The sequence below is a fragment of the Podarcis cretensis genome, assembly GCF_951804945.1.
Source record: "Podarcis cretensis genome assembly, chromosome: 8".
Taxonomy (NCBI): Eukaryota; Metazoa; Chordata; class Lepidosauria; order Squamata; family Lacertidae; genus Podarcis; species Podarcis cretensis.
Window position 1 is genome coordinate 16,539,563 of NC_137177.1, and position 16,242 is coordinate 16,555,804.

Here is a 16,242-nt window from a genome sequence, read left to right on the forward strand (position 1 = left end):
CTGGTGATGGTGGGTCATTGAAGGGAACAATGGTGCTGATGGACAGCCATTAGCTCTCATCAACCATGTAAAAGGCCCTGGGGAGCAGGGGGACATGATGTCACTGTGGGAAAGGAGGGTGTCCCTTGAGTCTACACAGACGTTTATTGGTAAGGCGTTCTTGAGCAAGAAGAAGGAAGTATGCAGAACTCCATGCACACTGGCTGGGAGAGGTTGCACCACGAAATGGAGGGCCATGACTGGCTGCTGCTTTGGAGCCAAGCTTGCTATAGCTATGAGAGGAGCAGGGAGAGGTACCCCCTCCACTGAAGGCTTTAGGTGTAAGTATGTGTGAATAAGGGACGCAGGTGGCGCTGTGGGTTAAAGCCTCAGCGCCTAGGACTTGCCGATCGAAAGGTCGGCGGTTCGAATCCCTGCGGCGGGGTGCGCTCCCGCTGCTCGGTCCCAGCGCCTGCCAACCTAGCAGTTCGAAAGCACCTCCGGGTGCAAGTAGATAAATAGGGACCGCTTACCAGCGGGAAGGTAAACGGCGTTTCCGTGTGCGACTCTGGCTCGCCAGAGCAGCGATGTCACGCTGGCCACGTGACCCGGAAGTGTATCCGGACAGCGCTGGCCCCTGGCCTCTTAAGTGAGATGGGCGCACAACCCCAGAGTCTGTCAAGGCTGGCCCGTATGGGCAGGGGTACCTTTACCTTTACCTTTATGTGTGAATAAACCATAGTTCTAAGACTTTGCAGACTACACTGTGTCTTGATTTTCCAGTGGAAATACAAACCCTAGATGAGCACTTGGAACCACTGAGAACATGGGCAGGCAAACTAAGGCCCGGGGGCCAGATTCAGCCCAATCGCCTTCTAAATTCGGCCCACGGATGGTCTGGGAATCAGCGTGTTTTTACATGAGTAGAATGTGTGCTTTCATTTAAAATTCATCTCTGCATTATTTGTGGGGCATAGGAATTCGTTCATTCCCCCCAAAAAAATATAGTCCAGCCCCCCACAAGCTCTGAGGGACAGTGGACTGCCCCCCCTGCTGAAAAAGTTTGCTGATGCCTGATCTAGAATCTTGTTACCACTTGACAGAGATTGGGATACAAGTTGAATGGGATGTTTCCCTGTCCCTATCTTCAAGAGCCTTGGATGCTCCTTCAGAGGGAGCACAACCCCACCCAGAATGACAGTAATCTGACCATCATGCATAGAGCTAGTCATGGGTCCGCAACAGGGGTGTGGGCTTCAGTAGGTGCCTCGTAATGCCGACCTCAGATGCTGATCATGCCAAGGGCTCCAACACTGTTTGCATTTGCAACAAAGCCAGGGAGCTGCCATATGGGCAATCATGGCAATTTTACTGCTAGGCAGTAAACCCAGCACTTCTGTTTTATGAGTTGAACTCTGGACCTAGGGGAAAGATCTTAATTCATGGCAGCTCAGCAGTGAGATCCAGGGACACACTACAGCTCAGGTCTCTGCAACTGGAGAAAGAGTCTGCATCAGAGTCAGAGAAGGAACTTTGAGAAAGATCAACCATGAGTTGAGTGACCCATAAATTTGAGACTCTTTCAGGCAAAAGCCATTGGCTTCAGCCCTCTCTCAACTGTGCCAGTCCAAGACATCCCCGAAGCAAAGCCCAAAATAGATGTGGGTCCACATTTTGGGGTAGGGTTGTGGAGCTTCAGGCATTGGGGAAGAATGTGGCCCTCAAAGTCTCCCTCTCTGGCCCTTGAACTCTTCCCAAGCCACACCCATCTCTGGTACTGCTTTGCACTCCAAGAGTTTTTGCTGGGGGGGAGGGTTGGAGAGGAGATTTTCATTCAGTGCTGCTAATAACTGTTTCTCATCTGACTGGAGAGCAGAGAAGGCTTTGCCAGCATGTGTAGAAGCCAGTCTATTGTACAAAGGTAAAAATGCTATCGGTTGCATTACTGTCCACTTCTGCTTTGGCACCACCCACCACTGTCATGTGACCCTTGGCAGGTTGCAAAGAAGGGTATTCGGCCCTTGGTTAAAAAAGCATCCCTACCCTGCTCTTGGGCCGGCTTTAAAAATCTTGCTGCATGATTCATACACCAGTTCCTGCCTTTTTATGCATTCATGAAGGTGTTTGTCCTGCTTCACAGAGGACAGCCCTCTTCACAGGGAGCTCTGGGAACTGCCAACATAGGCCTGGCAGAACAGAAACATTTTTCGCTAATGTTTAACAACATTATAGATCTAATTGTTGTTGTTTAGTCATTTAGTCGTGTCTGACTCTTTGTGACCCCATGGACCAGAGCACGCCAGGCACTCCTGTCTTCCACTGCCTCCCGCAGTTTGGTCAGACTCATGTTTGTGGCTTTGAGAACACTGTCCAACCATCTTGTCCTCTGTCGTCCCCTTCTCCTTGCGCCCTCCATCTTTCCCAACATCAGGGTCTTTTCCAGGGAATCTTCTCTTCCCATGTGGCCAAAGTATTGGAGCCTCAGCTTCAGGATCTGTCCTTCCAGTGAGCATTCAGGGCTGATTTCCTTAAGAATGGATGCATTTGATCTTCTTGCAGTCCATGGGACTCTCAAGAGTCTCCTCCAGCACCATAATTCAAAAGCATCAATTCTTCGGCGATCAGCCTTCTTTATGGTCCAGCTCTCACTTCCATACATCACTACTGGGAAAACCATGAAAAACCATGGCTTTAACTATACAGACCTTTGTTGGCAAGGTGATGTCTCTGCTATACTATAATAGTATAGATCTAAACTATAGATCTATACTATAATAGTATAGATCTAAACCAGCACTGGGGATTCAGCGTTGAGGTCCACATTCCCTCTGGTTGACATTCTAAAGGCTACTTGCCACTGGTGGGCAAAGCCAGAAGCAAAAACAAATGGAGCAATGAATGCATAGAGTATCAGAAACAAGCAAGATGAATTGGAGCTCTTAATAACGCTTTAGTTGAGATTCATGCCTTGCAGACAGTTTGACTAGTTTAGCCTCTGTGAATCTTACAGGGGGATAGTTTCTATATGCACTCACTCACCCCTCCCTATCCTGCATCCAGGAAGCAAGAGTCATTCTTAGAGGACACTTTCCCAGGCAAGCAAAAACACCCTGGGAGGATGTGAAACAAGGAGAGGGCAGGGTGTGGCCAGAGGGACAAAGGGTGTGAGCCAGAAGGGGATTTCACCTGGGGAGAGACCCAAGGGTCAGATAGAAAGGCCTGTGTCTGGATGCATAGATATAATAAAACATGAAAAGTGTTTTCCTTACCGCAGTTAAGAATTAATTGAAGGAGCTTGATAAGGAAGGTTTGTTGGCTGCTGTATCAGTTAGCAGACCTGGTTATATCTTAACTCGCATGCAGTAAATTTGCCTCTTGCTATGTCACACTCCTACCAGCCACATGAGAAACTTTCCATTGCCCTCTCTGCCCAGGGTTCTTTGAGATTATGGCTACTGTGCACCATTTCAGGAAGCGAACATGTCAGCATTTCCAAGAAGTCAGGGAAGTGGTGCCTTGACATCTGTTTCCTTCTCTGGCTCAGTGCATAATCATATGATGGATCCATTTCCTTCCTTCCTTCTCAACTCCGCAGGGCCAGCTCTGCTTCCTCATCACCCTCCAATGAGTTAGATGGAAACCCTAGCTCAGCTGGTAGAGCATGAGACTCTTAGTCTCAGGTTTGTGGGTTCTAATCCCACATTGGGCAAAAGGATTCTTACATTGCAAGGACTTGGATGAGATGGCCCTCGTGGTCCCTTCCAATTCTGTGATACTATCTGCAGAGAATTGCCTGCTTCACTCTGGGGACCCTTAATTTTTGCTATCTTTGACCTACAGAGACTTAGGTTCTCTAGCCCATGATGCCAGGTACCAGCTTTCACCATGTAAACCTATGAAGACTCTGCAGTCATCACGACCTTTCCCACAAGAGGTGGTGGACTCAGCTTCCTTGGAGGTTTTTAAGCAGAGGTTGGATGGCCATCTGTCATGGATACTTTAGCTGAGATTCCTGCTAGATGACCCTTGGGTCCCTTCCAACTCTTAAGATTCTATGATTCTATGATCATCCAAGCTGTGATGGCCTGGGACTCAGGCTCAGACTCGGAGCCAGAAGAGTCTCAGTCCACACCGGATCTTTTGCCCCAGGTGGCATCTGAACCTAGTTTGGGGTCTGATTCTGAAGAGCCCCAGTCTGCACAGGTTCCCCTGCAACAAGCACCAGCTGGGCTGAGTCAGGGGCCTGAACCTGCCCTTGCTCCAGATGCAGGGATTACCTCGTTGCCTCCAGCTGGGCAATCACTTACAGCTGCTCCACTACTGGTTGGGTCAGGAGAGGCTGAGGTGGCCCCTGGGCCTAGTAACCCACCGACATCTCCCGAGCTGCAGAGACTGAGGTCTGAGAGAAGGAGAGACCTGAGTACTCGCAGGAGGAGTGCTCGCCTTCGGGCGAGACAGGGAGGTGCATCACCAGGGGATCAGGACCAGCCGTTACCCCAACTGAGATAAAAGGCTGCTGGACCCTGCCCCAGGTTGTGGGAGCAATGTTGCTGTTTGCCAGAAATCCTGTGCCTGACCTTGTCTGGGTTGCTGCCTTGTGTCCTGCTTTGGCCCTGTCAGACTGACTCCTTGCAGAACACTTGGATTCGGGACCGGACCTGGACCGTGTTACTCGGGTTACCTCCGGGCCCAGCACACAAGCCCCTGCTCTCTAGGCCACCTCTGAGGGAGGTGTGCAGGATGGCAGCATGAGAACAGGCTTTTTCCAGTGGTGGCTTCCTGACTGTAGAATACTTTTCCAGGGAAACACACCAGGAACCATCATTGCCAGGTCTTGGATGCTTATGACCTACAGGGACTGGACTGAAGAGGAAGAGGAATGGTGGAGATCACGTACACACCCCTTCTCTTGTAGCTTCCAGAGAAGAGAGAGACAGTATTGAATTACAGCAGAACTCTGAGGGAGATAACAGATCAGAGACAGGCGAGCAGCTGAGTTACGAGGTGTTAGGAGAAGGAGGGGGGGAGGTGTGCAGCCAGCTGACACGTCTTTAGACAGCATAGATGAGCCACCATCCTCTAGAACTTGACATTTGTTAAGAGTGCAAGAGCAATGGACGAAGAGACGTTTGACCACGGGGGGCCAGCGTAGGGTCAGATGCTGTTGAGAGAGAAGTCAGAGGAGCCAGAGTGAGCAATTCCATCATTGAGGGATGTCTGGATTCTTTGTCTCTCGCCATAAGGACTGAATAAAATCATAAGAAAAACCTTTCACGTTTCCTCCCTGCTTCTTGAAGTCACCAGGGGAGGGAGAGAATTCTTCAAGCCTGACAATGACCTAAAAATGCTACCTTTGTGGCAGTGGTGGCTAATCTGTGGCTCTCCTGATGTGGGACTACAACTCCCATCATCTCTGACCAGTGGCCACGTTGGCTGGAGCTGAAGGGAATTGGAGTCTAGCCAGAACTGGAGAGCAACACTGGCTACCGCTGAGTTTTCCTAGCCTATCCATAGCAGAGAAGATATACAAATTAGCAAATGTTTGGGACAAGTCAATGTTTCAAATGCAGATACTTTGATTTTGCATAGCAAGCAAGAACCAACAGCAAGACCTGGGTTCAGATCACCACTCAACCATGAAACTGCCAGGGTGATGTACTTTGGGCTACACGCTACCTCTCAGCCTAACCTACCTTGCAGGGTGGTTGTTAGAATAAAAGAGCGGTCCTGCCTGCCTGCTTGAGAACCCATAGAGGAGCAGGGGAATAAATGGAATGAGTCATAATATGTAAGATTTGTGTGAAACAGGTAGGAATGCATCATGTTTGCCATCAGATTTGTTGTCTGAATCTACCGATTGTTCCAGGAAGTCCTCGAACCCCAGGTAGACACTGCCCAACACTATAAGAGGGACACCTGTACCCAGCTGCTTTACAGGTATTTACGCAGCACAGCAATCCTTTTACTGCAGTTCATTCAATGTTGACATAGGAGCCCCATCTATAAAATGCCCTGTGCAAATAAATCTGGGCGCAAGAAGCACTCAAGCTCAGCAATGATCTTAGCCCTACCTTACGGTACCAGTTGGCATCAGTTTTGCCAAATTTGTTGTCAGAATCCACCGTTCGTTCCAGGAAGTCCTTGCACAATAAGAGAGGCATCTCCGCCCATTTTCTTTATGGGTATTTACACTACACAACACTCCTTTTACTGTGGTTCATTGGAGCAACTCCCTAAAAGATGTTACAGCAGACCCATCTATAAAACGTCCTTTGCCCATACATCTGGGCACAAGAAGCAGTCAAGCTCAGCAATGATCTTAGCCCTACCTTACGGTACTATGTTGCCTCTCCTTGTGCTCTGCCTTCTTTCGCCACTCTTAGTTGCCTCTGTGGATCCACGTAAGTTATTTATCATTGATCACATCCATTTTCCTACTCTGCTGTTAGGGACAGAATGAAAGACCAGCACTATGGAATGACATATCAACTGGGCCATCGTTTGATGCTAATCTAGGGGGGTTAAAAACTTTGCTCAAAATGTTCTTGCCACAGACTGATCTTTTATCAGTCCCCGCATTTGGACTCCCATGCTAGCTTTTGAGTGGATGCATTTGGTGATGGGAAATCACAGAATCATAGACTGGTAGTAATCTGTTAAGCCTGCTGTAAGTTCTAAAGGTAGGTTGGCTGAAATATACAGTATTTAGCTAAGTTCTACTGTGTGTGTGTGTGTGTGTGTGTGTGTGTGTGTGTGTGTGTGTAGTGCAATGGATGAGCCTAAGTCATGTCCACTAACTTCAAAAGGTCTACTCTTAGTAGGTAAAAGGGTAATGGAAAAGGATCCCTGGACAGTTAAGTCCAGTAGGACTAGCATTGGGAGGCATATTTTGCATGGATCTATCTATTCTATCTGTCTGTCTATCTATCCAGTGCTTTTTTCTGGGGGGGGGGGGGGTGCAGGGATACGCATACCCCTAAACATTTTGTGAATCTTTGTAGTTTTGTCCATTTACTGTATTTATTTTCCCCGATTTGAACTATAAAATGGTGATTTTCTTGAGTCAAAATGAGAGTACCTAAACCTTTTTTAAAAAGAAAAAAGCTCTATCTATCTATCATCTATCTACCTACCCATCTATTGCCACCGGTGTCAGCATTTCTTCTGCACCAGTGGTGGAGGAGGCAGGGCAGGTAGGGCACCTGTGAAGCTGCTGCCTTGGGGACTTCTGCCGCCTGAGGCAATTGCCTCAGTTTGCCTAATGGCAGAGCCAGTTCCATGCTGGTGCACTGCTGGGGTTGGAGCTGCACAGCCACAGCACCCAATTAATACAATTAACAACTAGTTTAGGTCTGAGAAAATAAGTGCTTCTTCTTGCACAACAACTCATAAGCACCTCTTAAAATTTACTGCCACAAGGTTTGATGGTGGTACCACCTTAGATGGAATGAAAACAGAATTAGATCAATCCCTGAAGGAGAGACTTCTCAGCGGCTCTGGGTCATGTGAGCTAACATTTAAATGCTAAATGTAACCTTCTGATTTCGGAGGCACCATACCTCTGAAAGCCAAGTGCACAAGACAAACATCTAGGAGAAGGGTGATGTCTTCCTGCCCTGTGTGTAACCTTCCTGGACCAGGGCATCCACAGAACAGCGAGGGGCATGGCTGTCCCTCCCATGCTTGAAAAAGAAGAGGAAAAAGAGTATATGTCTAGCATAGGGTTGCCATATTTCAAAAAGTGAAAATCTGGATACAAAAGTTGTTGAGCCTTTTCTGGCTTTTAAGGAAATTCCGGATGTGTGGCAACCCTAGTCTAGTATTTCAAGAACCAAGAATATTAGGCAAGAAGTACAGTCATTCTCTCTCTCTCTCTCTCTCTCTCTCTCTCTCTCTCTCTCTTTTGGAGGGAGGGTGTGAGAAACTGTTGTGCTCCCCTGCTTTCAGTGTTTTCTTTCCTCTACATACCCATGAATAATTCTTGTGGGCACCCATGTTTCTGAAGGCCTGTAGTAGATCACTGGTGAAAAGATGGCATTTTGGCTGGATAAACACCTTATTTTATAAAAGTTTCTATTAAAATTTGTACATTATAAGGCCACACATGTAAATCACCTTGGTTCCGCCAAAGAATCACAGGAACTGCAATTCGTCTAGGGTTCTGGGTACTGTTGTTCTGTGAGGGGTGAAGTACAGTTCTCAGGTTTTTGGGCAGAGGTCAAGTGCTTTAAGTACACTTTAAATGGTGTGTACGCAGTCAGTGTCTGAATGAGGACACATTTCACATTGTGGTGTGTACTCTTGGGAATATGCTGCCCACAGCCAGCATTACGCACTGAATGGGACATAGGCTTTCCCCCATTTTGTTCAATGCCTGAGGGTGCTTCAGTCCCATAGTTGTATGATGTCGTTCTCTCGTCTTCCAGCAGCCTTGAAGTGTATACAAGGCAATAATGCTACCCAAGCTCTGACAGATTGTGCAAGTGGTTCAGACGCCTGTGTGACCATCAAGAACGAGAATGCACTGACTGGTAAGGAAGTCTTGGGAGAAGGAGAGGGGCAGGGAAGCCTAACAACTATTTGGCATCATGTGGTTCCTCCTGGAGGCTTTGAGAATGATCAGGAATCAGCATGACAATTGACAGGGTCGATGGCTTGCCCAGTGGTGTGCTGTGGGTTGTTGGCACCCGGGGCAGGCAAGCAGCCGATGCCTCATTGGAGCCAAATGGGGCCGTGCGACACCACTTGCCTGCCCACACAACTCAGCTCTTGGTGGGCGACTCCCCTGATGCTTGTGAAGAAGAGTGCCATTCTGTACTGTGCTAGCCTCCCTCCACCCACACTCAGTCCCTGAGGACTGGACTGCTTTGCTGTCTTCGCTTAGGCAAGGTGGGGATCCCTGAGGAAGCCAGAGCCTGTCTGCAGAATTTTGCACCTGGGGCCACTGCCTCTCTGGTCCCCCCACGCTATGCCACTGGTCTTGCCTCTAGTAGGGGTGCTATTTAGGGAGGTAGTTATGCCTAAGGTGGTTTTTGGTTCCACCTGCTGGATGATAATGATGGCTCAGGCCTGTGTATTATACATGCATGCCAATGGCACAAATCCCTTTACTTAAAAATACACTACAATGCACCTAGTAACAAGTAATGACTGGTTGCGTTGACAGAAATATAAGAAGCTGTTTTACGCTGAGGCAGACCACTGGTCTATCCAGTTCAGTGGTGTCTGTACTGACCGACAGAGGCTCTCTAAAGTTCCAAACAGGACGCCTTTTTCCCAGCTCTACCTTGAGATGGTGTGATTCAACCTGGGACCTTGGTCACCAAAAGCAGATGCTCCTATGTTTCTATGATTATGCTGAGTTCTGGTCTGATCTACAGGCTCTTATATTCTGGGAAGCCATATTCCCTTGGGAGAACTTGGAACCAAGGTGGAAGGACAAGGCAGAGTGGAGACAATATAGAAGAATTCTGGGGAATGGGGTCTCTTGACCTGTTGTTTGTCTTTTCCCTCTTCCGGTAAACAGGGGTCACGTTTACTACAACATTCTATACATGTGGGGGAAATGATTATTGTGCCAATGCTTTCACCGTCACCATAGGAGATAATGCATATCTGCGATACACCTCGGCTTGCTGTACCACAGCTTACTGCAATGCAAACTTAAAATGGGGAGGTAAGTCATCATCTGCCCCCTCTCTGACAACAGAATTGCAAATCAGGGTCCCTCCAAATGTAATTTTCCTGGTGCACCCAGGTTGATTTCTACTCATAATGCTATTGGGGTGATTTCAATCATTTCAATCCATGTTTGTGTGTGCAAATGTTTTGGGCTAGTCACATGGCTTCATTTCCAATCAGTGTGCATCCCATTACTTCCTGTGGAACCCCCTTAACTTTTCATTTTACAAATGTATTGGTTTATGTTTCCCCCACTTTTGTTGCTCTATCGCCAGCCCCTTCAGCCAGTGATAATGATGCAATAGAACTGGGGAAGCATCACTGAACAAATGAATGCAGGATAAATCCACCACTAATGCAGTGTTATTGTTTCAAGAACACACTGCAAAAAGAAATTAGAAATTGTTATAACGAAAGAAAAAAACACTATGTAAAATCATGTAGAAAAGTTTTCTGCTCTATGGTGCCATCTGGTGTCACAGTGTTATAACAAATATAAAACTCTCTTTCCTTACTAATGTAGCTGAGTCCATTCACAATTTGCATTTGAAATTGGTAGGAATAGCATGAAGTGTATGAAGTTTTAGTCCCTCTACCTGTTCTCATCCTAATGTAAGGGAGGGATGAAAGTTATCTCTGGACCTCATTTTTTCTGACAAAGAAAATGCGAGAAGAAAACAACATCAAAATAAAGTGTTTGTGGGGGAAAGGTCTCTGTGGGTCACTGATGGAGGAAGAGGGGGGCGGAGGGAGCGCACCCCTCCTGGCACCACAATCCTGGTGGTGTGCAATCATGGCTGCCCCCCTGCACTGGGCGCTATGCCCCTGTGGGTAGCGCACCATGCCCCCAGGATGCGTGCCATACCCCCCGGGATGCACACCAGTCACGCCCCCACCTGTTCTCCGACCCTGGTTCTGTAGCATGAAGCTCAACCACTGCTGTGGGTGCCTGCATGTTGCCAACCACCACTACCCCCTCAATGTTGATAGACATGTGTGAGGAACCACTGGCACTCCAGGTGTTGCTTAACTGCACGTTCCCTCAGCCCCAACAAGCATGGCCAATGGGAAAGGATGTTGCAAGTTGGTAGTTTACCAACATCCGGAGGGCCAAAGTTTGCCCACACCTGGCGTAAGAAGAAGGAACTCTGAGTGTGGGACAGGATTGTGTGGGGAGAAGCTGACCTCCTAATAATAGTGTTGCTGTGGCCTGCCTGGAAGGGACTAGGGTGGGTTCAGAAAGATGTGGGTCTACGGTGAGCCAGTCCAGGGCTCCCGCTGTTGCATCCACACAACTCCAACCTCCTGCATCCTTTTCCTGCTCCATCATATGCAAGAGAAGACTGCTGTTTCCCATCTCACTTCTAGCACACACCAGTAGCAGCCATTGTGATGTGATGGATCAGGCAGGGCAGTTGCATGGGTGTTTGGCAAAGCTCCATACAGGTAAACAGCAGAAATGCCAGCATGAGGAGACTTACTTCTCCCCAACACACTGGCTGCTACTGGTGCGTGTGTGAATCAGGCCTTTCAAGGAACCATCAGGCCTCTTCTTAAAATCCTATTTAGAAATTCCCCACACCACTTGCTTCTCTCTTCTTTGCTTCCTAGTTCCTCCAGCTTCTTCAAGAAAGAATGGGCTTGTTTGCTCGACTGGATGTTTCACTGAGACACAGGAACCCTGCAATGGCGGAAAAGTCTCATGCACAGATGCGGAAAATACTTGCATCAGCGTAACAGGGAAATACGGTCCTAAGGAAGGTACTTAGCAGGGGAGGAAGAGGGATTGTGTGGGGTAGAGGGAACAGGTGGGAGGAGAATGCTGCCTCTGGAGCATCCAGAGATGGACCAACCATGAGCCAAGATGAGATGGACACCTCAGGTGGCAGAGCGAGAGACCTGCTGCCCTGAACCTCAAGTAACAATCTCTCAGGATATTCTTTGATGCACGCATCATTGAAATGTACAAGAGCTATGCCAGAGTATGCAGGGATTATATCCATGATAAGGTGCTAATGGCTTGTGTCCTTTTCAAATGAGTAGAACCTTGAGATGAGATTATCAAGCTAAATGTTGGAACATTCAGATTGGCCAAATAAGGAAGTCTTGTATGAGTCAGAATTAGGTACATGTAAAGGAATAGAAGGCACATTTCATCATATGTGATGGACTTGTAGAGCAGCTAAAGGATTTTGGGAGATGATACGTAATGAGATTAAAAAAAATATATTTAAGAGGACTCTCCCAGAAAGACCAGAAGCTTTTCTTTTAGCGATAATTGGATCAGGTGTACCAAAGAATCAAAGGAATTTGCTTCTGTATGTGACTACTGTAGCGAGAGTACTAGATGCTCCAAAATGGTGGGAGGATGCAGTACATATGAAAGAGGAGTGGCAGTCGAAATTGATGGAATATGCTGAATTAGCAATTTTAACTAGTAAAATTAGAGAACAAGACGAGACAGCCTTCAAGGAGGATTGGAAAATGTTTGTAGTTTTTTTTAAAAAAAATATTGTAAACATGTTAAAATGCTAGCAGGTTTGGAGTAAGCTTAGCAGTAAAAGTTATTCAGATAATAAGGTGGAGGAAAGAAGGCATAGAATAAGACATCTTAAGGCAGCCCTGTTCAGGGAAGTTTTTAATATGTAATGCTGTATTGTTTTTAATACACTGATTGGGAGCCGCCCAGAGTGGCTGGGGAAACTCAGCCAGATGGGCGGGGTATAAATAATAAATTATTATTATTATTATTATAATTACAATATGCAACAGCAAAAGATAATTTGAAGAAACCAAGGAAGGGTGGAAGGGAAGTCGATTACCAAGGGAATGTATATTGGAAAATGTTTGACTAGTTGTATTTTATTTTCCAAAATTTATAAATAAAATTTATAAACAAACAAATAAGCATTCTTCGCCTAGTGCATAGTTAAATGATGGGATTCGGTCTTATAAGACGTAGTGATGATGGCCACCATCTTGGATGGCTTTCAAAAAGTATTGGACAGATTCATGGAGGATAAGACTGTCAATGACTATTAACCATGTCTACTTGCAGATGCCAAGTTCATCCTGAAGGGTTGTGGAACAAGCAACGTATGTGAATTCAAGGGCAAAAATGTGCTCATTAATGGAACCAGCTACTTAGTGAAAGAGGCAACGTGTGAGAAAGCTAAATCCTCCAGCACCAACCATATCCTGGGGAAGGGTTCCTTCCTCCTCCTGCTACCCAGTATCTCAAGCATTCTCCTTATGAAGTTTCTCTCCTGAGCTCTCTTTACATGCCAGACAACTTGTAGGATCCATGCCATGTGCTTTTGGGCACCCGATTGGACAAATCTATCAAATTCAGTGCTCTTAAGTTTCTCATTTTTAAAAAATCTTAAATTCTTTTCTCCACAATACTACAGCAATTTAAAGTCTATTTACAGAAACGTTGTAAAATTAAGGAATGTTAGAAGGAGGCTGGAATGAAGTTATGTGGCTTTAGCAGAAGTATTATAAAGGATTAAGTAAAGATAGATTGTTAAAGGATGAAAGGAGGGAAGGTAAAGTTACATTGTATCAGGATAAAAATTGGGAAGGATGGAAAGGATTTGTTGAAATAGCTAACTGAATTAGAATACAAAAAAGGGAGGTGTGAGGAGGTCAAGGAAACAAGCAAATGAAAGATAAGTTATGGGAAGGTTCGTTGTATTTTCTTTCTTTCTTTTCTTTTTTCTTTTTGGTTTAATTGTATCTATTTTTCCATTTTTCTGTTTGTTATAAGTCTGTGTTTAACTTGGTGGGTTTTCTTTTTCTTTTTCTAACCTTTAAAACCTTAATAAATATTATTTTTTAAAAAAGCAATCTGCATTTTTTTAAAAAAAGCTATTGAAAATCAATCCACATTTTAGCATAAATTTCTCCTAATAAACACAATTTGTAATTGCAGTTTAACTAGTATAGAGTTTTGCTAGCATTTCTCCCTAATATAAGGCATTTGTATACAGTGGTACCTCAGGTTAAGAACTTAATTCGTTCCGGAGGTCCGTTCTTAACCTGAAACTGTTCTTAACCTGAGGTACTACTTTAGCTAATGGGGCCTCCCACTGCCGCGGCACGATTTCTGTTCTCATCCTGAAGCAAAGTTCTTAACCCGAGGTACTATTTCTGGGTTAGCGGAGTCTGCAACCTGAAGCGTATGTAACCCGAGGTACCACTGTATATGTTATTATCACCAAAATATGCAAAATATGTAACCCGAGGTACCACTGTATATGTTATTATCACCAAAATATGCACTTTTGGCACTTTCTCCACATAAATGCATTTTTGTATACACCGTTTGGTTTATGAACTACATTGCAAAATTCTGAGAAATGTGAATTTTGAAAGCTGAGTTTTAGTTTGCGTATCGATCTGGGAAGTGCAAATGAGTTAGTTTCTCATTAATATGTAGACAAAATTGAATTCCTTCCTCATCCCAACTTGGGGACCACGATGCCTCCCCATCCTCCTCCAGGTTTTTCTTTCAGGGCTCCCATCTGTTTTCTGAATGAAAGATTGCAGGCCCAATAAAAAATAATCAGGGACTTCCAGCTTGTCGCCACCAAGATGGCTGAAATTCCATCACAGCCGCTCACACTGGTAATTAGAGGCTGAGATGGGAGTAATCAGCCTCCCAACCCCCCCAGGTTCGGGGGGGGCAGTCTCATCCACAGTTTGCCCAACACCTGGCCCCAAGTTCAGAAGGAATGAGGGGCCGGGAGGCGCTGGATACATAGCACAGTGCATTTCTTGGCAACTCTCCAAAGCTGTCTCTGTGAGCGACAAACCTCCATTTCGTAAGATGAAAAATTGGATTTAAATTATGGACATGCTCTGAGTGAGGAGGGGGGAAATATTCTGCTAATTGCCAGCCATTGAGGTGCTAAAAAAGGATTTGATCGGAAGAAGGACTATTATTTGCATGGAGGTATGATGGAACGGAAAGGAGGGGGTGAGCCTTATGGATTTCATTATGCTTTGTTTTACTATGTTACTCTGCAAAATCACTTCTGGTTTGGCTACTTGATTAACTATGAAGCAAGTGAGATTGAAAAGTTTGGTATTTATTGATATAAAGTGGATTTAACAATCATCAACTGTGTGGAGACAACAATTATTTTAAACAAAAAAACTAAGGATTTTGACTTTTGGCTTGTTGGAAAAAGATTTCCTGGTTTGATTTATGATATTGGCATAGAAGCAAGATCTAATTAACAGCTGGAGAGATGCCAAAGAACTTGGGATGACTGCCCAGGATTTATGACGCAGTCTTAATAGGCCGCCATTATGGATGGAAGTGCAGACCAGTTTGTTGTTAAAGTGTATAGTCATGGGAGAGGCGTGTCTTCAATATTCTATGCTTGTATTTTTAACTAAAACCCTTCCCTGGAAAGGCTAACGTTTGAATGACAACTGGTTTTGGAAAAGTATAGGGCAGATCCCTTGATTGGATTTTATCTGGACAGAATAGACTGGGCATTTAGGGAGGATTCTTGGACTGATTTGGCAGAAATACCAGCCTGTGAAGAGATGCTATGAACCTACATGGGGGAATCCTGGATATAAAACCACACAGAAACATATTGTTTGATTTATCTTGCTTGTTGGAAGAACTCAGAGGCTGTGGAAAATAATGAGGATTAACATCAGAATGACTTATGGGAACCATTGGAAATGAATATGAGAAGCAGTAGAAGTATGAGATGATCAGATCCCCTCCGACCTAAGAGCATGGTGAAGTCACCCCCGAAAAATTAATAATTTGGCATAATATTTGGATTGTTTAATTATTGAATAATTTGGAATATATGATGTGATTTGATTGGAATGTTAAAATGGAAAATTTAATAAATATTATTTTTTAAAAAATAAAGAAAGAATATTCAGTCCAAAAACGGTTCTATTTGTTTCTTGCAGACGGCAGTCAATAAGAGTTTAAGGAAGGCTTTAGCACTAAGGGGAGGTCCCAGTCAAGGGTTCTTGCATGGCTGGGTGGGGTGGCACGGGTGAGTCTACAGAGGAGATTGTTGTGTTACTTCCTAATGTGCCTTTCTTCGTATTGATTCAAAAAGTGATTACGCCAGTCTGGGGCAAAGCAACACTCTTTATGTGTGTCCAAGATTATTCTATATATATAAAAGAGATGAACCTCAATTAAAACAAATGAAGAAACTAAAACCCCAAATCAGAGGCAAGTCCCACTACCATTCCAGCCATGCCTATGCTCCTATCCATATCTCCATTTTGTCAAGCAAGAGGCATGAGCACAGCTCAAGGACATAAACCAGAGTGTGGAGCCCAGCTGGTGAACAGTAGCTGGTGAACACCAGTGAGAGCAGTGAATGTCCTGGCTGAGTGCATGGAGGTGGCTGGAGGATGGATGGTGGTCAAGGGATTGAGGTTGGACCCGGACAAGATAGAAGCACTGTGTGTGAGAGTGTTTATGGGAGGAGCTAAGGGCTCCAAGTTTGGAATCTAAAGAGACAGAGCAGCTGGGGGAGAGAAAATAAGCAGGACTCTAACTTTCTCACTTTTAAAACCTGCCAAGATTTT

The 16,242-nt window shown here is 45.4% G+C and overlaps 1 protein-coding gene across 1 annotated transcript; it reads left to right on the forward strand.

Annotated features, from left to right (window-relative positions):
* The first annotated feature begins 6,291 nt into the window (after nucleotides 1-6,291).
* Nucleotides 6,292-13,068, forward strand: LOC307221660 (phospholipase A2 inhibitor 25 kDa subunit-like). The gene is made up of 5 exons (XM_079986396.1): nucleotides 6,292-6,380; nucleotides 8,409-8,510; nucleotides 9,506-9,655; nucleotides 11,272-11,421; nucleotides 12,719-13,068. Exons 1-5 carry the CDS (start codon nucleotides 6,293-6,295, stop codon nucleotides 12,928-12,930), a joined length of 702 nt encoding a protein of 233 aa, XP_079842522.1. The 5' UTR covers nucleotide 6,292; the 3' UTR covers nucleotides 12,931-13,068.
* The last annotated feature ends 3,174 nt before the right edge of the window (nucleotides 13,069-16,242 follow it).